The sequence below is a fragment of the Enoplosus armatus genome, chromosome 24, assembly GCF_043641665.1.
Source record: "Enoplosus armatus isolate fEnoArm2 chromosome 24, fEnoArm2.hap1, whole genome shotgun sequence".
Classification (NCBI taxonomy): domain Eukaryota; kingdom Metazoa; phylum Chordata; class Actinopteri; order Centrarchiformes; family Enoplosidae; genus Enoplosus; species Enoplosus armatus.
Genome location: NC_092203.1, coordinates 5,369,333 through 5,391,295, shown reverse-complemented (window position 1 = coordinate 5,391,295; position 21,963 = coordinate 5,369,333). Strand labels below are relative to the sequence as shown.

General features: G+C 42.7%; 2 protein-coding genes across 3 annotated transcripts in view; one reads left to right on the top strand and one right to left on the bottom strand.

Moving 5' to 3' along the window:
• The window catches only part of LOC139306794 (lysine-specific demethylase 6A-like), a 24,846-nt gene extending 7,708 nt beyond the window's left edge, over positions 1 to 17,138 (bottom strand). Inside the window, exons 1-15 of the mRNA XM_070930747.1 lie at positions 16,960 to 17,138; positions 16,759 to 16,822; positions 10,463 to 10,571; positions 10,015 to 10,064; positions 9,427 to 9,485; positions 7,985 to 8,105; positions 7,498 to 7,552; positions 6,615 to 6,649; positions 5,761 to 5,854; positions 5,442 to 5,568; positions 4,774 to 4,872; positions 4,199 to 4,418; positions 2,418 to 2,555; positions 269 to 400; positions 90 to 161 (exon numbers count right to left, since the gene is read on the bottom strand). Of these exons, the coding sequence (XP_070786848.1) occupies positions 90 to 161; positions 269 to 400; positions 2,418 to 2,555; positions 4,199 to 4,418; positions 4,774 to 4,872; positions 5,442 to 5,568; positions 5,761 to 5,854; positions 6,615 to 6,649; positions 7,498 to 7,552; positions 7,985 to 8,105; positions 9,427 to 9,485; positions 10,015 to 10,064; positions 10,463 to 10,571; positions 16,759 to 16,822; positions 16,960 to 17,138 (1,554 nt within the window). The remainder of the gene's footprint in view (positions 1 to 89; positions 162 to 268; positions 401 to 2,417; positions 2,556 to 4,198; positions 4,419 to 4,773; positions 4,873 to 5,441; positions 5,569 to 5,760; positions 5,855 to 6,614; positions 6,650 to 7,497; positions 7,553 to 7,984; positions 8,106 to 9,426; positions 9,486 to 10,014; positions 10,065 to 10,462; positions 10,572 to 16,758; positions 16,823 to 16,959) is intronic.
• On the top strand, positions 17,098 to 21,963 carry LOC139306795 (FUN14 domain-containing protein 1). Of its 2 annotated transcripts, none has more exons than XM_070930748.1 (5): positions 17,098 to 17,164; positions 18,534 to 18,702; positions 18,892 to 18,967; positions 19,928 to 20,062; positions 20,520 to 21,963. In XM_070930748.1, exons 1-5 carry the CDS (start codon positions 17,137 to 17,139, stop codon positions 20,595 to 20,597), a joined length of 486 nt encoding a protein of 161 aa, XP_070786849.1. In that variant the 5' UTR covers positions 17,098 to 17,136; the 3' UTR covers positions 20,598 to 21,963. The 2 variants fall into 2 exon arrangements, with proteins under 2 accessions (XP_070786849.1, XP_070786850.1); XM_070930749.1 differs by lacking the exon at positions 17,098 to 17,164 and adding an exon at positions 18,025 to 18,049 and having other exon boundaries at positions 19,928 to 20,056.

Genomic DNA, 21,963 nt, shown 5'->3' with positions numbered 1-21,963 from the left:
TGAAGACAAGATGGCAACAAAACCCCCCAGAGTTAACATAAAAGCAGAGATCCTAAATAAAGTAAAACACGAGGTAAGCGATATCTAACCTGTAATTTCTGTGGGGAGAGGTACCAGTTGGGAACAGGCTGCTGTGCTGGATTACTGGCCCATGAATCACCCTGAAAAACATTATGGAAATATACACAACATGTAAGGTGTACGGACAAAGCGGTAAGAAGAAAGGGGAGCAGCCCTACTAGCAGTTAAATGACGCTGCTGTAAATACCTTGGTAGGGCTGGAGGCTCTCCTCCTCTTGGCTGGGCAGGACTGGTCCTCCACTTGGCCCAGCGAGCCCACGTGAGGGGGCAGAGTCTGACCCGAGCCGCCACCCTCTGTACTGTGATTGGGCTTACAAGCCTGGAGGGGAGGGGATGGCAGGAGCGCAGGCAAAGGGGAAGCAAAAGAAACATAAGGAGGAAAACAACGCAGACATAAATGGAGGGACATAACAAAAAGGTCATGGGAGACAGGAGGGGTCGAAATGGAGGAATAAGTGGCAAAAACAAACAGCAGCAAATGGAGGAGGAAAAATAAAATGGAGGGAGTGTGGAAAAAAAAAAAGCAATCAAGCATGTTTATTTATCAAGTACGGCAAGAGGAAGAGGTCAGGGCAAAGCCAAGCGAGGGATGGAGAATAAGGAAAAGAGAGAAAAGGAGAGCAATACTGTGATTCTGTGTTTGGCACTTAAACAAACAAGCAGGACATGTAGAGCAAAAACATCCCCGTGTATCTGAAGGTGTCACTTCATAGGGCAACAACAGCCCCGAGGCAGGTCTCCTGTTCAGAGGAATGCTGGTGGAAATTCACCACTACTGACTGCTGCTTCTTATCAACACCTGCAGCACTCAAAGTTGTCATAATGACTCTCAATAAAATTCAAGTGTTCCTCACTGCACTTTCAGACAACACAAAAAAAGGCAGTTGCAGCTGTTTAAAAAGGGTACAGTAGCATAGCTCAACCTTTAAAAGCAAAAGGTTACAACACATTCCACACACTGACAGCCTTACCATTACCTCTGAGGGGGCCTATGAGCCAGATGTGACAGCCCAGTTCAACAAAACCTCAGTGTTGTGTTTAAACATCAGATCAGTATACAAAGAGGCCTTGAATATGGTGTTTTCAAGAGGGCAGAAAATAGACATCAACACCAGATGCTTTCTCTCATGTATTTTGTTTTCAATTCATCTTAACATATCAGGTTGAAGTCACATCTGACCCATTGAAAACTATCAATCCAAAAATATCCCCATTCCAAACGCGTACACACTGGAATAGGTCTTGTGAATTGACTCTCACCAAGTCAAAGCCGATAATCAACATATTCCAATGCTATAAATCAATGACACAACAATGATCACACACACACACACACAAACATGGACACAACTGAGCTACTCGCATCTACTGTATGATGGGCATGAATGAGTGGAGTGGTGATGAAACACTAGGGGGCGTTGCTGGGGCTTTGTGGAGCAGCTGCAGGACATCTAAGGTCAACTACTGAAGGGGGGAGGAAGATGGACAGAGCCAATGGGAAGCCTGGGTGTACTGTACGGCAGCACGACCTCACCGATCACACTGGGGGGGCAGGGTCAAAAGCCAAAAAAGGCCAAACGGCGATGAGTGTGAGAAACACAGCCACTTGATTTTAGAATTAGAGCACTTTTAATCTCTTCAGAAAGGCAATCTCTCCCAGTCCAAACCAAAGCAGATTAAGAGCAAACAGCGGTGCGGTGCAGGTTCAACAGGTTTACCACCTAAAACTGGATTTGTAAATGAACTGTAAGGGGGGTGGGGGGTTAATCCTGAATACCACATTAGATTAAAAACAGGATTAATAGAAGGAGAAATTGAATGGGAAAGAATTAACAAAAGCCTGCACAAGTGCTTTGTTGATTTTTTTTTGATTACTTGAACTGAGCGTGATGGGTGAAGCCGAGTGACTACTGTGCTGTGGAGAAGAAAGGGAGTGCAGGACTGGGTAACACTTGGCTGGACCCCCTCCTCATTCAAAACAGATGCCGTAAAGCAGCCTGGACACATTACATTTGAGATAGAGTGTGATAAATGACTTGTGATTCAATTTCTGTTACCGTGAAGCAGAAACAGGGCGCTTCAAATCTCCAATCTGAGTGTGTAAAGAAATGCAGTATTGTTTGTGCATGTTGTTGGCTTCTTTAGACATCTGCATTGGAGTTAAGCTCAAGTGTTACCCATCAGTATGTGCAACAATGCATGCGCGTGTGTTGACCTGCAGGTGTGTGTACATTACCATTATGTGTCTGAGTGCCTATGTGTCTGCGTGTGCACTCAGTCAGAAGGGGGAGGGGGAGGGAGGCGGGAGGTGTAAGTTGCTCTATCTGGTCTCTCACCTGCTGTGGTGCACTGCTCAGGCCTCCCTGCCTGGAGGTTAGCTCAGCTGGGATTGGTAGACTCCATGCCTCCTCAATAAGAGGGAGCATTTTACTTTTACCCTGTAGGCTACTGAGCTGGGGGTTACTCAACTGAGCCTAGGGGAATGGAAAACGACGTGAAAAAACAAAAAAAATAATAAAACACAAGGCTTTTTTTTTTTTTTTTTGGAAAAAAAAAACGATGACCTCAAAACAAGGAAATGATCAGCAATGGTAAATAGGTAGAGGTTATAAACACAAGTGAAGCTAAGTTGGAAACTGATAGCGATATGCAAACTTGTGTCTTGGCTGGCTAATATACCTACGTCATGTACAGTATCAACCACACAAGGAGGTATTACTACTTGAATGACATTCAGCAACAGTAATCCCAAACACAGTCACACTTCCATTAAAACAAGCCACTGAGCTTGTCTTAATGCCATGAATTTATGCTAATATAACTGGTGGAAATGTAACATTCCTTCATGCATATGTAAAGGAAAATGACAGTGCTTGGACAAAAATATAGATGAATAAATTAACACATGAGATATGGGGATTGGTAGAACCCCGGTTGTTAAATCTATGGAAGGGCAACTTTGAGCCAGCTAACAATAGCTTCATCATAAATCAATCTGCCTCCAAAAGGATAAATAATCCCTAAAATAAGGAAAATGTGTTATTCCTCAAGGGTGCTCCCGTGTTTGTTGTTACTCTTTCCCTTATATTACGCTGCACAGCACACGCAACAAAGGTTCCATCTACATATCAGTCAGGCATGGGTTAAGGTCTTTGGAGTTGTAAAACAGGCAAAAATGAAATGCCATCAGAGATCTCTGGATCTTATTCTACTCTGGACACTGAATTCAATTTCTCAGTTTTTTTCAGGTCCTCTGGGTTCAAAAGAATCCCTTGCGCTTAATAGGAAACTCTAAATCACATCCTGGTGGAATAATATATAGACTTATTCAACACAGTTGTGGCAGCGCAGGGATGCTAACGAAGAACAGCAAAAAGGCAGGAGAGGGCAATGATGGCAGTGCAGAGGAAACCCGTGAGAAACCCCATGCTTTGCTCCCTCTACTAGTGGAGGGGAATTTAAACTTTAGGAGGGTTCAGAAAAAGAAGAGGCTGCTGCTGGTGAAACTTTTCCACTAATTCCCTGCATCCGTTTTAAGTTACTTGTCAGTGTCAGAGTTCTGTTCCATGTTTTTCTTTGTCTACATTTTGTGGCACTCACTGCATGTCCTCTGCCCACAATACACATAAGATGCACCAAACAGCTTTTGGTTCAATTGAATGAACCCCAGAGCAGCATGAACAAATAAATAGCAGCCAGGAGTTTCAATTCGGGATCTTTAACTGCTCTGGAATACATATACATACATTTCTGAACCTTTGTGTGTTATAACATCAATTACATCCAATTGAGCTGTGTTGAAAACAGCGCTGTGAACGAGTGACCCGAGGAGGATAAATAAACGGCAGCCAGCAGTTTCAATTAATGATATGACAGCGTGTGTCAGTACAATGTCACTACAAAAAATATTACAGGAAAGCATGCCTTCATGCAGAGCTAGACACCTGTCACTGACTGAGGGAAAAACAACCATCATGGGGACGTCCCTACTTATAATTAATGATATCCACGCAGGCAGTGTGTGTCTGTATGTTGTGTCATATATGAGGATTATCAAATTGAAGCTGCATCCAAAGAGCCATGGCGCCTCCTGCTTAACATTCCTCTCTCCACCCACCTGCAGACATTTGATGCGGTGGGTTAGCGCGGTGGTGTTGGTGCAGCCTTTGCTGCGTGTGGCGTTGATGTAGCACTTGATGGCATCGTGCGGCTGGTTGCAGGACTCGTACAGCGTGCCCAGATCCATCCAGGCAGCGGCGTGGCTGTGGTCCAGCTGCACAGCGCAGATGTAGGCCTGCAGCGCGTCCATGGGCTGGTTCTGCTGCTGGTACAACACCCTGCAGGGGGTTGGGAGGTGCAGAGAGAGGAAGGGGTACACGGGAGACAAAAGTAGGAGGTGTAGAGCGAGGGAGAGGTGAAAATGAAGAATTGATGAGGGTGAGCATGCGAAGGACAATGAAATATGAAAATATAAGGGATAATGAAGTGATTGAATCAAGGGTTAAATTGAAGGTAGGATGGACAGATTTAGAAACAATTGGGGAAAAAAAGGATATAGGTCACTCCAACATGTAGAAAGCTATAGCTGACAATAGTGGTTTGCATGCATGTGTTTCTACAGTCTATGATAGACACTTAAGACTATTAAAAGGGAATGCAAGTACAGCCTTCACTGAACAAATTGACCCTTACCCTATAGAGCACCAGGTATCTGCACTGGCCTCTGATTTGTCTATGGATTGCCGATAGGAGATGAAGGCGTCCTGGACCTTCCCAATACTAGAGTAGCACCTGCAGGGGACACAGGCTGTGAGGGTTGTGCTACAGGCATTGAAAACATCTTAACAAGTGTTATATGTCAAATAGCTAATACGTAGAGCTTCTTTCTACACATTCATTTGCACTTCATGCTTTTCCAGACTGCATGCAACATACATTTGTGGCACCCTTGATCTCAATTTGAGTTTTTCCCAAAGTCCAAAACCTTTCAAGACCCAAGCAGGACCATGTAAGCTGGTAAACTTGTTGAACAAACTGTCAACTTCCCCTGATTACTGATCTGATGTTTAAACTCAATGACACAGTGGGAATTCCAGGACCAAGATACTGATTTTGTTTGAGTCATACTTAATCAGGTTTTCATGACCATAAACTTCCCGGTTTATATTTGGCTCATCTTAAAAGCACTGCAAATGTGTCATGGCCGATTGCCTGTTACTGCAAAATCGGTGTCAGAACAGTCAAATCCTTCTCTCAAATGATTACCTTTGTGGTTTCACCAATCTGGAAAGGTAGATTATATTCAAACAAAGCAGAATTACATCACCATCTGATGTCGTGCATGTGTGTGTGCAACGTACCTGCCAAGAAAGTACCAGGACTGTCCGGAGTTGGGGTCGGCCTCCAGAGATTTCTGCAGACACTGGATGGCATAGCTGTCCCTGCTGGCTCTGTCCCCGAGCTGTTCCACAGTGTGATGCATCCAGCCTGGGAAACGTCACATTAAAATCAAATTGCTGTTTTTCCATTGATGTTTATCTCTCAGACAAAGACACATTTTTCATAAGTGCAGTTAACACACATACAACTAAATGACGTGTAGCACCAATAATATCTGTGTTGAAACAGAAGAGAAACTGAGTTCCCCTAAACTACTAAACTTGACCAATCCATGCTTACCTAGCTGCTGCAGGGTAGTGGCCTTCACCTGTGCAGGAAGATCCTCTGTCTGCAGAAGGCTCTCATAGGCCTCCTTGGCAGCCCGGTATCTCTTCTGGATATGAGGAGTGGAGGGGCAGTGATGGATAAGAGGAGGTCAAAGAGAGCAACGGGAGAGGATAGTGAGAGGGTGATGAGAGGACAAATCAAAGTTGTTTATAGCAGCAAGAATTCAATTTGAATCCAAAACTTTTGCGAGGTCATCCCTCTTGTCTGTCCTCCCATCTCTCTAACGTGCAGCAAAACAAAACAGGGATGCCAAAGCAATATTCTTGTTGGCCCTCCCCACTCCAAAATGTAGTCACACTTTTGCATCCAAAGATCTGCTGCTCAATGCTAGCTAAGGCTGAGACTTCCACTGCAGCGCTGTGTTCTGACACAGCACAAAAAGAAAACACATTAGTCGTGAAGCGCCGCTACTCCCAGAGCTGCCGAGAGCTACTGTACTTCTCTACTGAAACCCACATAGAGAGAGAGAGCGAGAGAGAGAGACCACCAGCATACAAAAGAGGGGGAGACAGGACTTTCTTGTTTCCGTGGCAACCCCGTCGATCGGCTGGGAGTAATCGCCTATCCCCTCTCGCACGCCACCCACTAATGCACCCTGCTCCCTCCTCAATTTGTCAGCACCTGATTCAAAATACAACATTTTACAGCGGTAGCTGGCTGAGGAGCCATCGCCTCAGTATTGGATGTCCAATCAGCGTGCAGCACTTATTTTCACAATTACAAATGACAGAAACCAAACAAATGTCTCGTGTCCTTGGGAGGAAACACAACTGAAGCAGGGGTTAAGTAAAAGAGAGAGCACTTACCTGAATCTCATACAAATGAGCGATGTGGAACTGAACTGTGAAAGGAAAGAAGAGGAAATAACGTTAGGTCGGGGTCATCTAACATTTCAGAAAGGTTTTCCCGCCCCTTCTGTGAGTTAGTCCTCCCAATAGTCTTTTCAAGTCTTTGAAAAGTAGTGCTGCGTTGTCAATAAATAGGTGCCAGAAACCCAAGGTTGCCAGTCTGAAATAAGTGAAACAGACCAGATAGGTAGCTGTGCTCCTGGCGGCACCTTCCTTTGTCTGGAGCGCTGCAGTGTCTGATCTAAGCTGCCTGAGTGACTCTCAGCAGATGGAGGGAGAGAGAGAGAGGAGCAAGAGAGAGAGAGGAGCGAGAGAGAGGGGAAGAAAGACGGGGGCTGCCCTTGCTTTGTGTGTGTGTCTGTGTGCGAGAACAGGAATGAGGGGGACACAATGAGGCAAAGGCACACAGCGAGACGCTGGGCAAAAATGGATATTGCTGTCGCCAAGGTAACAGGTACCGGGGCGGGAGAGATGAGATGGCAGCGGCATATCAAATAATGCCAGTACTCTATCCAGACTGCACCCCAGCAGCTGAACATAATCCAACACAATAAGATGTAGGAGTTTTCCTGCTGCTGAGAAGAGGCTTGTCCATTCCAGGATCAATTGTTGTGAAAGGTGCAGTCTAAGAATGGCTCTTGTTTGGATATTTGTGCCACAGTAATAAATGTATTGCATATGAAAAGGGAAAAAATACAACAGCAATTCTATAAAAAGTCTTCCTTAAAAAACATTTAATAATGTTAATGAAATGAAATTAATAATATTCACTTAACATAAGTGATGTATTAATAAGTAAATAAATAAATGAACATGTTAAATAATTAAGACAGGTGCTTACTTTCAGCTTTGGACAAAGTGCAGGGGTTGGAGTCAATCAAAGCCAGCTGAAAATGCTGTGAGAGAACAAAGGTAGAGATCAGTCAAAGCACACACACACACGCACACACACACACACACACACACACACACACACCAATTTCCTCATGACTGTCACGGCAAACCCCCCGCCCCCCCTGCATACTACTGCTTTATTTATCACTAGCTTCCAGGAGCCAGTCAGTCACTCAGTGGCATTGCCACAGTGGGGACCCTGTCGTTTTCTGTTCTGTTAAGCTAATCTTGATGCATAAAGCTGTTGTTGACAATGCTAACTAGGTTAAACATTTTTCTATTTGTACAATAATGTTCGAGATTTTCACAAGTATTTTTCTTCTTGCTGGTTAGAGAAAACTAATGCTGACAGTCTTCAGTGGTATTAAGCTACAACTCATCCATGACATGACTATAAACCTGGAATGGGTATTACAGCTTTGAGGTGGACCTACCTTTAGGCTTGACTCATAGTCTGTGTTGACCTTGAACATGAGACCCAGGCGCAGGTGGATCTCTTTGGCCCGGGAGAACCCTGGGTCAATGTACAGCACCTCCTGGAATGCTTTGATCGCCCTGCAGGACGAATGGAGAACACGATGAAGAGAAGGAGGAAGGGCAGTATTAAGAACAGAGGGAATAAAAATAGTTGGACGAGGTCGAGGTCCAGTTCGTTTGTAATACATCTCAGTGAACCCTACATACATTACAACAACAAGGAAACTATTTTTTGATTTGTTCTGGACCAAAAGAACCAAACAACAGGTGTCAACACAACCTGAGATGATGTCGGCCAGACGGTCGGCGCTCATTCAAGTCACGCTGCATGTGTGCCATCTTGATCTGAATACTAAAGATGTTCGTTCCACAGTAACTGAGAAAGTACCCCATTTGTCATTAGCTGGTTTTGCTGTGCTTGCCTCACAACTGAACGGCAGCAGAATCAACTGATACTGCAGCAGAGAATTAGCCAATACGAGCTCTGCATTGTGGTGCTGATGTCTTGGCGCTTTTAATCTGCCCAGAGGTTTAAGCTGACTGATTCTTAGTGGTAATTCAGCCCTCTCTGGTTGTGGTGTTACCATGGAAACAACATAGGATAGCTACATTCACAAGCATTTTTTCAGCTGGGAACAACAAAACAGATAAACATATACAGACTACAACTGAGCTGTATAATCCTGGTCTCACATTCACAGATGCACTTCTATGGATAAGCAGTCCCTTGTAAACGGACCCATCTTCCTACTGGTCCGTTCAAGAGTGCAAATGTGTTCCTTACAAACAGGATTGCTTTATCCTTTGCAATAAAATGCACAACAGAACAATTTGTTTTGCCATTTCTGAAGTACGCAAGTTCTGTCTGGCATCAACAACAGGTTCATTCTCCTCCAACTCTGCGTGGAAATGTGCAACGTGATTTAACGTTTGCTTTATTATTGAAATATTTCATCTTGACCTGAGTACATGTGTACTGTACGGTTCTTATCCAGCTACTTTTTCTCCTCTGCTTTGTAGAAGCCTAAATCTGTCTGCACAAAAAAAGGTGTAAAGGGGTTATTTACAAGGAGTTATGTGTTGGACTATTTCTTGGCTGGAAATGGTTGCCAGGCAACCAGCGGAGACTCCAGGAAGTCACCGCTCCCAGCCAAAAAATTGTCTAGCACGTAACCCCCCCCACCCCCTCTGGTAACAGCAAATTGCCATTTTTTCACATCAGTTTTTGCACTAATTAAACAAACGATAAAAGATACTTTTAGTGAGCTTTAGAGGTGCTGGTGGGTGGATTTTGTTGTTTCCTTTGGGCAGAGAAGTGAGTATTTTTCCACTCTTAATTACAACTGACTCGTTAATGTGTACCATTCATGCAAATGAAATAAAGACAGTTGGTACTCACCACTGAAAGGCATTATAGTGGAAGTAGACCATTCCCAGGCCATACAGAAAGGCAGCATTCTGGGTGGGATGGAGAGAGGAATACGGTCATTATGACAAACAGTTGAAAGAAAAAAAAGTGAAGAAAAACATGTGCACTAAACACTTATTTGCTGCTAAAACACAACACAAATGTTGGCTGAAAAGCAAACAGATTTATAAGACCAACAAAGAAACAGAATAGACCGTCTTTTACAGCTCAGTCCACAATGTAATCAAATGTCTTTCACTGTGTGCGTCCTTGTAAACAAAAGCCATACCTATTTACATAACCTTGCAGCTACAGTTCGGTAATCAGAAAAACCAATAACTAGCAATCAGTCTCACCGCAAAGTGTCAAATTAACAGGAGAGAAGCTCAAAATGACTCTAACACGAAACCTGAAACCGCATCTCATGCCGGCATCTAACCCAACTGAGACCATACATGCTTCCTGTGTACGAGGGAGTGAATGTGTGGTGCAAACAGCAAGATTGTGTGTGTGTGATTGACAGGGCGTAGTATCACTAACTGAATGAAGTGAGCATTTAGGCACGTGTGTGTGTCTTACCTTCCAGTAGTCTGACTGTAAACTGTAGTACCTCTGGTATGCCGATAATGCTGTAATTAAAGCAGAGGGAAGCAGAGAGTTTATCTCTGTCGCCACAACACCATTGAGAAAAAGAACGCGAGCAGTCAGCAAATATGTCCAGCTGGAATGGAGCCAAGTGCGTGTTTGTTGATGCTCATACTGTGTAACCATGGAAATCCAGCCACATCGTCCTTAAAGTTGTGATAAAATTTTAAACTCTATAAACATGAAAAGGATAAAGGGTTCATTTTAGGGCGTGGGTAATTATTTAATAAGAGTTAAGTGCTCAAAATCCTCAAAAGTACTATTATTGAAGTGTCTGTCAAACCCAAGACGTAGATTAAACAGAATAATTGAATAAAAACATGTGAGGAAAAATTGATTCTACAAACCACCTGAGTGCCGGTGAAGAGGGGAGATTACTCACCTTTCGGATAATCCTCCAAGAGGAGGTTGAAGTGGCCCAGCTGGCAGAACAACTCAGGCTCCACTTTGCCCTCGGCCTTAAGGATGAGCGAATCGTAGCAGCGAACAGCCTGGAGAGGGGGACACGCACACAAACATTGCCTCAACTGTGTGTGCGCATGTAAGGTATGCATACATGCACGGTGCTTGAGAGAGGTTGGGGGAAAAAAAGATGTAATCATCCATGTCTGTATTACGGCAAAAAACAACATGGGGGGCAAGAGCGAGAGAGGAGAACTAGAGAGAGAAAATCATAGACAGTACTGTCACACAGAACATTTGAAAGTCACAGCATGGCTGACGTCAGCTCCCTAATTCTGGGCCGAGTCGACTCACATTCTTTTCAGCAGATAAATATCAGCCTTAAGTTTGTGTTAGATAAGGACTTGTGCTTAGGGCCTTTTCTGACTTCCATTACAGATCTTCCTGTCCCGATAAAAAGAGATACAAAAAGTAGCTGCTGCCTGTGAGCTGGATTCACCAGATCTATGGAGTTAAAGGGCCATACCGGTGTTAAATGTGTTTTACCAACTTACTAAAAAAAACTATGGGTGTGAAGCAGTGGGCAGCATTGCCAGCGTACATGGTGCACACACACACACAACCATATTTTCTGACAATCCTAGAGCATTCACCGAGCCTCAGCGCAGGGAAACACCATTTACCACTATTGAAAGTGGAGTAATTGGACACATTGAAATGACAGGCGTAGACTACCAAATTCGACCCATCTTATTTTTCACAAGATACTTGATCCAAATACTGAAGGTCCCGATTCCAAAGTATGGAGCTTAAATGATCAATATGATATGCATTTTAAAGTTGCAGTTGTACAGTACTGTTACAGAGTGACACCTCGTTTACCTCATAAAACCGTCTTTGGCAGACCGCAGACACTGGCTTGCAGAGAGTACACAAATCAGACAGCAGCCAAGTTTTATTTTGGCCTGCCATCAAGTTACCCCCCAATTCTCAAGTCTCTTGTGTTATGAACAACAAATAAAATATTTTCAGAGAAACAAAATGAAAAATAACAACAAAACCACTGAATCGAAGACACAGAGAATCCATACAACACCACACATAGGCCTTCTTTAGTTATCCAGCTAAAATGATGAGCCATTGTCAAACTGAGCACACAAATGAGGTCCAAGTGTAAAAGGAAATGAAGCACATACTAGTCATGTCACTTTCCACACCAAGGCAAACAAAGCTGAGAATGACCGACTCTGGCACCAGTTTCTCTGGTGCCACACTGAGATCACATCAAAGTAGGGGCGTAACAGCACGTGTATTTGTCCCAAACCACTCAGTACACTACGTTCGGAATGTGACTTCGGTACATCCTGTGACCCAAACAATTACTGTCAAAATTGTTTATTTATGTCGACTATTTGCACACGCGCAACAGAAGATCGCAAGTTTTACCCGGAAAGCTTCCGCAGTGCACCAGTTGTCTATCAGCTGTAGCATGCTAGTCGGCTCAGCCCGGTTAGCGAAGTTCGTACAGTATCACTGCTCCCGAACGGCAAACACAAATGAGAGACCAGAGCTGGAGGGTCCTCCCATGACATTTAGATTCACTCTATGGGAGCTTTATGGTTTCCCGGTCAGTTACAGAGAAAATGGACAACAATCAAAGTCAAACTGTATGCCGACATTGTTGAAATGAAGTCGGGTATGTCTATGGAAACATGACATGGTTTATACAGAAGTGGATAATCTCTCATCTCAGTTTTTATGGAGATTAATGTTATTTAATTTGAAATTTAAGCCCAATTTACCACCTTTAACCTCCAAAACACACAGAGGACCTGCTATGTGCCCTTGGTGAGGAGCGTTGTCATTGCCAAGAAGCACTTACATAATTAGATACATTCATTTTATATTGTTATCAGGAAAGCGTAAAGTAAAAATAATGCAAAATACGTAGCTTTGTTTTGAAGACCTCATTATAAAAAGGTGTTGTATGTTAAAGGCAAGCTCTTCCTCTTCATGGAGGTTTATGAATCCCACACAGAAGCCAAGTGTTAAGAACACAACTCTACAACTCAAATACAACTGCAGTCCTCTTCAAAATCACAGAGGAGTTAAGGTGATCACTCCAACAGGTTTACTATGTCATTTTAAACTAAATGCATAAACACATCCACAATGACAAATAGTTCATGCACTACATAACTATGTGGGAGATGGAGTAACAAAACAGAAAGATGAATGTATTGTGTGTTAAGGCCTAGAAATGTCAACATTTTCACATTGTAATTTAGTGCAAGAAATTTCAGCGTGTTACATTCTTTCATTTACTTTGTGATATGAGTGACGATGGATGAGTTCTTTCAGTCTGAGTGACTGACTGGTAGAAGAGGGCTGCACTGACACAGCACTTTAGTCAGGACCGTTTTTTCACTCATTTTGTGTCAACCTGTGCAGTAAAGATGAACAGTGAATGTCTGTGCCCATTTGGCAAGTCTATCTGCATTACTGATGATAGTTTAGTTGAAGGTCCTCCAGTGGAAGAAAAGACAAGTGTCCTTCCACACCATCTCAACTCTGAATACGCCTGTCTGCCGTTTCTCTCTTGCCTAACTGAACCAACAATTTCTACACTAGTTTGAAAGAAATACCAAGCTGACATTGTGTCACATAGTTCTTCTGAGGTATCAAGGCAAGATCTAAACAAAGATCTAAACGAATATCTAGGTTAACTTGCAGAATACGAACATCATTTTAGACGTAAACAAACGATGTGAACACTTATCAGCAACTACACTTCCTAACATGAGTTGAGAACAAGAACAAACACCAAGTAATAGGCTCGCTAACCAGTATTATGCAAGAATCTGAAAATGTTGTGATATGACAATGACGTACCTTTGAACTATTGACCTGCAGACATCCTCCAGATAAGACAATACGAAAAGCCACAACATGGAAACACTACTGAAGTCAGTGACTCCAGTTAAAACATAGATGCGCTATACATACAAATGACACTACTATTAAATCATTCAGAACAAATACAACAGGATCGACAACAGATTATCACTCATCCTGTTAGCTTTCACGGACCAGGTATGTCTCTGCTGTGCATCATGCGTGTCCTGACTAATTTCAACGTGCTGCGAGGCATAACACTGAGCCTCCACAGGTGAAATGAAGTGAAACATAATGTTTTCAGTTTCATACTACATCTGTAGCATGATCCAAGCAACTGGAATACACTGACTTTTTCAGAACTGGCTTTTAGTCATCTTGTGTCTATGGTAGACAGCTTTCTATCCTGTGTGCATGCTAGTGAGTCAAACTGTATGTTAAATGGCTGACTTTTCTGCGGGAAAAACTGTCCTCTACAAATGACCTCTCTTAACTATTTTGGAGCAGAGGTGAGCCACAGTGCAGCGCCCGGCCAGTGCCTTAGTCAAGGGCAATGCAAGAGCTGTCCTAATACCCCACATCCAAGTCTTTTGCATGGCCTCCCTGAGCTGGAGGAAACTCATGCGAACACAGGGAGAACATGCAAACTTTTTGTAACACAAAAAAGGATAATGTGAAAATAATCACCAATATAGACTTTGTCACACGTAGAAAAATAAAAATAAGGTCACTCAAGCTCAAAGCTTCTCTTCTTCATCTGGTTATTCTAAGTTTACTTCATTGCCACCTAGTTACTGCTGGTGATACAGTGACCTAGTTCTGTCAGAAAGGTTGAACCCACAGTTATCTGCATGTAGATAGAGCAACGCAGTGCAGCGACGTGGCCATTGCAAAGTGCCAGACAGGGTAGTCACTCAAAACTAATAAGCTATGAGCAGAGATTGAGTCATAAAACAAATTTTTTTTTCAAATAAACAATGTGACAAAATCAGACTGTTCATGCAACTTGAGAGTTCTTAATCATTCTCAGTGGACACAAATTGTTTAATTGTTGTCACATAGTTAACTGTTTGTGAGGCCACATTCGGCTTCATTTGCCATTTTGTTTTCATAAGCCATTTTCAGGTGAGAGCACAAGGAAACTATTAAGATTCAAGGTGTCACAAATGCAATGATTCTAATGCAAGTAGGGATTCTTTACAGAAGCAGAAAGCCTTTGATGAAGCCAAGTAAAAGCACCCACTAATGGTTTCTTTGCCTCTGGAGAAAAATGCAAAGCAAAAATTCCATAAAATAGGAATATTTCCATAATGTTTCATACTGTGCTCTGTATCATTTGACGGTCTAGTATCAGCATTACTGAATCAGATGTGAAAATCTAAAACATAGTATTTTCATTCACCTGACATTACATGTCATTATATACAGCCATGTTAGCTACCCGACATGTTTGACTGGTGTCGCTGTCAGACTGCACTGCCCTACACATGAAGACACCTGAGGCTGTGAGTTAGCTGGAATGGGTAAGTGCCCAAAGGACCTGTGTGTATTTATACCAGGGTATACAAGAGTAGGGCTGTAACAGGAAAGTCTGGCAACAGACACTGACTATGGAGCAAGATCTGGCTTATGACAATGTCAAATGTTACCGCCACCATAGTTATCAGCCACAAATTCAACACGCAAGGCAGAAAATAACCCATGTCTGCACCAAGAGTGACATGCAAACGTTTAACATGCCCCATAATAAGCACCACTGACACCAAACCAAGTACACTGGGTACGAGACCAAACACACCTTTTTTTATATGACACGGTTGACTGTTTCAATAGGGTAGGTGCTCATTTTTTAATGGCAGTATTACAAAACAAAGCATACAAAAACACTTCAAAACTTAAATAAACGAATTAATTGTGTGTTATTACACCAGTGCATCAGTACTGTTTAAAAAAAGGTAACATGTTGATGAGTTTGCTCTACTTTGAACAGGAACTATACAGTTTGATTCAAGCCAAATACATTGAATGCATTGCACACTGTCCATATTACCTAGCAGGTATGGTACACCAGTGCTGATGCTTCTGTGCAGCTAATGCTAGATGTGTGGTCACACTTCCTAGGTATCCCACACCACCTAGCGAGCAAATTCGTGGATGGCCCCTCAAACCACGAGCTGTCAACAGCACCATCTTCTCTACAACATCCACGGTTCAAGATAAATTTACAACAGAGGGGCTTTTTTGTTAGCCCTGCAGTGTGTTACGTACAGGTACACTTTGCCTGTTTAACGCGTAGCTTTCTAGTCCGAGAGCACATGCAGAGCTACACAGGGGAATGAAAACTGTAAACAAAGGACCCTGACACCACCTTGTTCGGCAAGAGGAACACCTCTTTACAAATAGCCAGGAGCCGTGAGAAGACTTAAGACAAACGTTAGCAACACACAAACGATCCGGAGCAATATCTTCATATCATTTCATATTGGTTATATAGCTATCGGTGACACTCCGCCATGTCCCGCCATCTTGGACAGGCAGCCAGCCATTAACGTTACTTGTAACGTTTATCAACTCGTTCACAGTGACTCAAACACAAACGAAAAACGGCCACTAAAACGGTCTAAAGTATGTTCCGTTGAGCAATGCAGTGTCACAAAAACAACAGTGAGTGGCAAAGACAGACCAATGCAAATGCTAAGGGCACTAGCTAACGTTAACCTTCCCAAATAACGTAAACGGGTAAGCTGTAACGTTATTTGGTGCACCCTGAATGCTACAACGTGAACGTTACTTTCCCCAACGTTATAACTGTTGTAGCCAGATATGGATATTCTTGTCTTTAAGCTTAGATGTGATAGCCTAATGCTTGCAATAAAACAATCTCAAGACGACATAAAACTTTCCTCATTAAAGTGCAATGTTTTCAGTAATCAATGTGCTACACAAAACCGTGACGACGTTGTGTTGGTGGTACAATTGCAAGTAACAACGATACGCTGTAGGGAATAACGTTAGCTATCCAGCTAACAGGGAAGGGCGGTTGCCTAACAAACGTTGTGTTAACGTTAACAAGCTAGTTCAATCAAGAGAGCCACAGCTATTTAGCTAACAGTTATCCTGGCTAGCGACACGGCGTAGCCGCAGGTGCAGGGTCGCTGTTCATCGGATGAGAGCAGCTAACTAGCAACCTAGCTGACTGGCTAAAAGAGGGGCTGCGGCTAGCTGGCCTTGGTCTCCTTAGCGAGTGGGCCACTTGCATTCAGAGTGGCTTGTTACTTTGAGAGGAAATTCACTGCCGTGCATGATAGTTGGGAGGTTGGAGTAACTCCAGTGGATCGGGGTACTGCTTGGTTGTATAATACATCCACTTAGATTTGCTACCTTCATCAACAGGGCCTTCGTTCTGGCGCCATCTTCATGAAGCTTCTGAAATCCAAACAGTGAGCTGCAAGCAAGAAGACAACATAGGCGGCTCAGAATCACTTGCAGAGCGAATCGCAAACATTTTCGACATGCAGGGAAAGAAAACAATTAAATTTCAAACTGTGCGTTTGTGGGAGTGCACGGGGTTGCTATTCCGACCTGTCGATCCCGACCAAACTGTCCCTCTCCTGGGCTGTCAGTGTCGGAAAGTCCTCCTCTGTTTCACTCGCTTTTCCCGCCGCCATTTTCTTTCCCTCATCACCACCAGAAGAAGCCGAGCCGAGACTCCGAGCAGCAGCGCAGGCAGCAACGGCGAGAGACACACCGCACGATTGCATGGAAAATCGCGACGCGGGGACAAACGGTTTGCTCCGCCGAATCAAAAAAGAAAAACTGAAGAAAACAAAATGATCAAAAACTTTTTTCCAGGATGAAAAGATGCGATTCGATATAGTAAATCCTTTCGGGGGGACAGAAGCGCTCTCCGGGTAGCTCCTCAAACGTCACATTTTTCATCACAAAGTGATATTGTGCCTCTATTTGAATGAGAATAATTGAATACAATATCCAAGATGTGAGTATTTCACAATAAAATGCGTTTCGGCTGCGAAGATAAAGTTGTTATAATTGTGTCACCCAAGCGAACCCACGCGCCGCTCTAGTCACGCCCTCTCCCCCCTTTTCAGCCAATAGGAGCGCCCGCATCCCACCATATGACTTCCTTGCTATATCATTCTTTTATCTCAAATATTCATATTCTCCCTGCAAACAACTCTATCTGTTATACCACGATTATTCTGGAAGCATATTTAAAACAATATGTATTATCTGAATGAATCTGTCAACCATGTGCATTAAAGTGTATGCGCTTTGTTTCCCTGACAAATGTAAAATATATAAAAAATAATCTCGTATTCAATAATATGTATTGACACTTGGATGTCAGTTGACGTTTTCCCTCATAGACTGGTTAAATGATGACTGCATTGCATCATTTGTTCCGAGTTTTTCACACCAGAGAACGCCTGTTTGCACCTCCCAAAGTCCCATCATAGTTCTACTATAATACCAAGAAAAAGTTGCAGCATTTTAGTAATAACATTGCTAAATTGCTGAGCCTAGCCAAGCAAGATCAAAGCATTTTAACTGACGTGGCAAAAGCATCATAATGTGGGCGTGGTTTAGTATTGTCAACATCCTGGTGACATAACTAGTTTCTCCAAAATGGCGACGGTGGATAATAGAGAAGGTTAGTGATTTTGTTTGTTAGAAATACAGCGATATTACCCTAATTAATAGTCTAATTTTGAACTTTTTCCACCATCGATAATGAAATTGGGTTGCGGTCTTGACCTCTGTGCTTATAAGAGTCCGAAAAGGAAATTTAACGTTATAGTGTGCACGATATTGGATTGGTAGCCATTTGACTCTAGCTGGCTAATATTAGCCTCCCAAGTCATTTACATTGAATATACAAGCAGCCCTCAGAGTAGCTTAACCGCCCTTACAGTTAGCTTCATAGATTTGGAGGAAAACTTTGGGGTTTGAACAGTCAAATATAGGGCGCTGTGAATAACTGAGCTCATTAGTGTTTGGAATGGAGACAAGAGGTCAAGTGAGGCGAGGCATAGTGTCATTTAGTGTCTATATACACCCCTTATTCGGAAGGGCTGGAGGTACTATATCGAAAGTACTTTCATTTTTAACTTTCTCTTTTTATCCTTGTCTCTTAGCAGGTCAGGACGACCCAGAGAGTGAAGATGAGGTTTATGAGGTTGTGGACCTGACAGAGTATGCCCGGAGGCACCAGTGGTGGAGTAGGGTGTTTGGGAACAACTCCGGCCCAATTGCTGAGAAGTATTCCGTGGCCACCCAGATCATGATGGGAGGGGTGACTGGATGGTAAGGCATGAGGAGGATTTGCTTCTATGACAAAAGAACACCACACCTACCTGACTGGCTCAATTTAATAATGTTTGAGGATCTATTATCGTTAGAACAGATTGTTAGATCTGACAGCCAAGGCTGCTGATTCCAAAGCAAAAACGCGAGAACATGACTTGAATCCTCTCTTCCTCTCAACACATACAGGTGTGCTGGTTACCTCTTCCAGAGAGTTGGGAAGATAGCTGCTACTGCTGTTGGAGGAGGGTTTCTTCTTTTACAAGTGAGAGTACCATAACGCTGTGTTTATGTTGCCCCAGGAATTAGATATTTACCACATCCACATTGTCTCTAAGTGATCAGAAAGTGTTTATAAGATTCACATTTTACCTTCTTCATTGACAAGCGAAGACGCCAACTTTACGGCATGATGCTCAACTGGTCTCACTACAGCAGAAAGACTAGCATTGTGTGTCAGCTGGCTCTAGATGGACATATGTCATCTGGATGCTTATTGGTGTATTATTTTGTCTCTCCAAAACATTATTGTAACAATTTACAAAGTAGATCACACCAGAGACAACCATTGACTTGATTCACAGGCTGAACACATACAGTAGTTCTTTAGATGTGGTTTCGTGGGTAATCTAAAAAAGGTGCCTTGAAGAGAACAATGTTTTGCATTTTTGCTGCATGCCAAGGATTCATGGGTCGAATAAAGACAGATTGCTGCACCCGGCCAGAAAAAGACTTTCAATTATTTCCTTTTCTATTCACTCAGAGTCCCAGAGTTCACTTATTGTCAGCCTGAGGTGAGCAGTTATGTTGGTTCATTCTCCAAGTTTTCATCAAGGTCAGGAGAAACATCCTCCTGGACCAAATGTTCCCTGAATACTTATTTATATATTTTGAAGTTGGCAGGTGTGTCATACCTCTTGCTTTTAAATCCAAAAAATGATTTGACCTGCAGAGCTAATCACCAGTAATTATTCAAAGAACGCCATAGCCTTTTAAAGGTTGGATTTTTCTTTTAGTGGAATTTGAATCATTTTTCATTATTACGTAAAAGGTATTTGTTTTCCAGACAGGTCTAGAGGGTCTCAATAAAACACAGATTATGTCTTAGTAGAATACATCATAAACAGCCAGACGGTGATGCAATATAAGGCAGAAAAAGGAGGAGGAAAGTCGGGACCAGAATCTGCACAGAATCAGTTCTGAATATGATTTTTTCTCCCCACAGATTGCCAATCATAGTGGCTACGTGCAGGTGGACTGGAAGAAGGTGGAGAAGGATGTGAACAAAGCAAAGAAGCACCTGAAGAAGAAAGCAAACAAAGCAGCCCCTGAAATAAACACATTCATTGAGGAGGTAAAGGTACCTGTAACAAAGCTTGCTCTTTGTTTCCCGCTTTTGCTTCTTTTATTGACTAAAACTGAATTAAACATTTCTGAAATGTATTGTTCTGTAAGCCAGAAACATACTTCTGACATGTAATTGATTAGAACTAAATGCAGTGCTATGATGTCCTGGCTTTGGTGGGGAGGTTTATTTCTTCATCAGCAATGCCCTCTAGTGTACTGTTAGCCATACTACACTCACAAGCTGTGACACAGCAGGCGTAAGAGAGATCTGGTAGATAAATACATTTTGATACCAGTATGGACGTTTTGTGGAGGATATATAAATCTTTACGTTAGGATCAGGTGATGGGGATTTTCTAATACAGACTGTGCTTTCTCGCTGTTTTTCCAGCAACACTCACAGCAGTTAACACCTGTTCACTGGTTATTGACTCATTCTGCACCCCCACCCTCCTCTCTCTCTTATGCAGGCCACAGACTTTATAAAAAGGAACATTGTCTTGTCCAGCGGGTTCGTCGGTGGCTTCTTCCTGGGTTTGGCCTCCTAAAGCTGCTGCACACGCTGCAGTTTCGTCTTACTGTGAATCACATCACTACATAGCACACTTTCATCTCCATTCTTAACCTCTCGGCCCCATGTGTGCATTGATTCACCTCTTAATGAACTGAACATGGGGGTGGGGGGGTATGTTGAACATTGCAGCATGATGTGTTGTGACAGTGGTATTAACTGTGTAACATTGTTCTACTCCCCCTGCTTTAAATCAATCCTAGCTAATTATTTCCTTTTGGGATGACTGAGTTTGAAATGAGTGAGTGTGTGGCGGTTCAGTAGAGAATTGGGGTGCATGGATTATACTGTGGAGACTTTCTTCTGTGGGACCCAAAATGGGTTTTTGCCAGACTGCTGAATATGTCAAGCTGCCACAAACGAGCACAGATTCCTCGTTGCTTTTTCAACACTGATCTTGAGTCTAGATGGTCCATCTCCTCATGGATTTGCCAGGTGGATGCTGATCTCTGATTGTTATAAATTGGCGTGTGTGGGCGCCATTGTAAATATAAAGCCAATACCTTTTCAGAGCTGTATGTACCCACATAAGACTAAATATTATATAAACAACATGGAAGGCAGCAGAGTGGGAAGTTAACACCATCCCCCAGTCTAGTGCCTGGAGGTATTTTTTATGTAGCTGTGAAGTTTGGCGAGTTTATGTGCCATTTAAGCATGTACGCAAGCACAATTCAGCTTTTAAAGTTTGTCACACTGGCTGGGGGTTTAAGCAAAGTTAGTTTTCCACTCTGAGCCGGAGTTGTTACTGTTATACAACACATATCATGAGCATTTACCCAACTAAATGTTTCAACTGTGAATATTCTCTACTTTACACTGACAACAATACAGATCCTTTATTCCCATAATCCTCAGCTCCACAATTGCCTTTAATGACAGGATGAGCATCTGCTGTACCCTAATTACCACCATCACAAGCTAGACACCAAAAGAGATGCCAGTCCTGTCATTAAAGGGCATAATGGAGCAGCGATTGTGACTCCTACGCCTTCGCTATTGTCATTGTGCATTTAGTAGTGTCAGTGTAGCAATAACACAGCAGCGCTGCCGCCGCGTCGTGTATCACATTATCTACACACGGGAGTCCACTTAAGTTGTTCACAAGTTGCTTATTTTATTTTTGGCCTTTTTCTATCAGTGCAATATACAGTAATGTTTCAGATGTATGTTTTTGTTCATTTTGAAGAGCTTGTTACGTCTCCAACTGGCATTTTGTACGCTCGTATTCCCTCATTGTTTCTATTTGATGTTATTTTGTTATCTGAGCTGTATGAATTTGTTTGGATGTCTCTTAAAATAAAGTTGCCTGATTTTGTTTTAAATAAAACAATAAAAAATGA

What these genes read in the sequence shown, in the direction of transcription:
- LOC139306795 (XM_070930748.1), top strand. Translation starts at nt 17,137, where the DNA reads ATGGAAAATCGCGACGCGGGGACAAACG. An exon ending in ATGGGAGGGGTGACTGGATG is followed by an intron (nt 18,703 to 18,891) that starts GTAAGGCATGAG and finishes CAACACATACAG; the next exon opens with GTGTGCTGGTTACCTCTTCC. An exon ending in CATTCATTGAGGAGGTAAAG is followed by an intron (nt 20,063 to 20,519) that starts GTACCTGTAACA and finishes TCTCTTATGCAG; the next exon opens with GCCACAGACTTTATAAAAAG.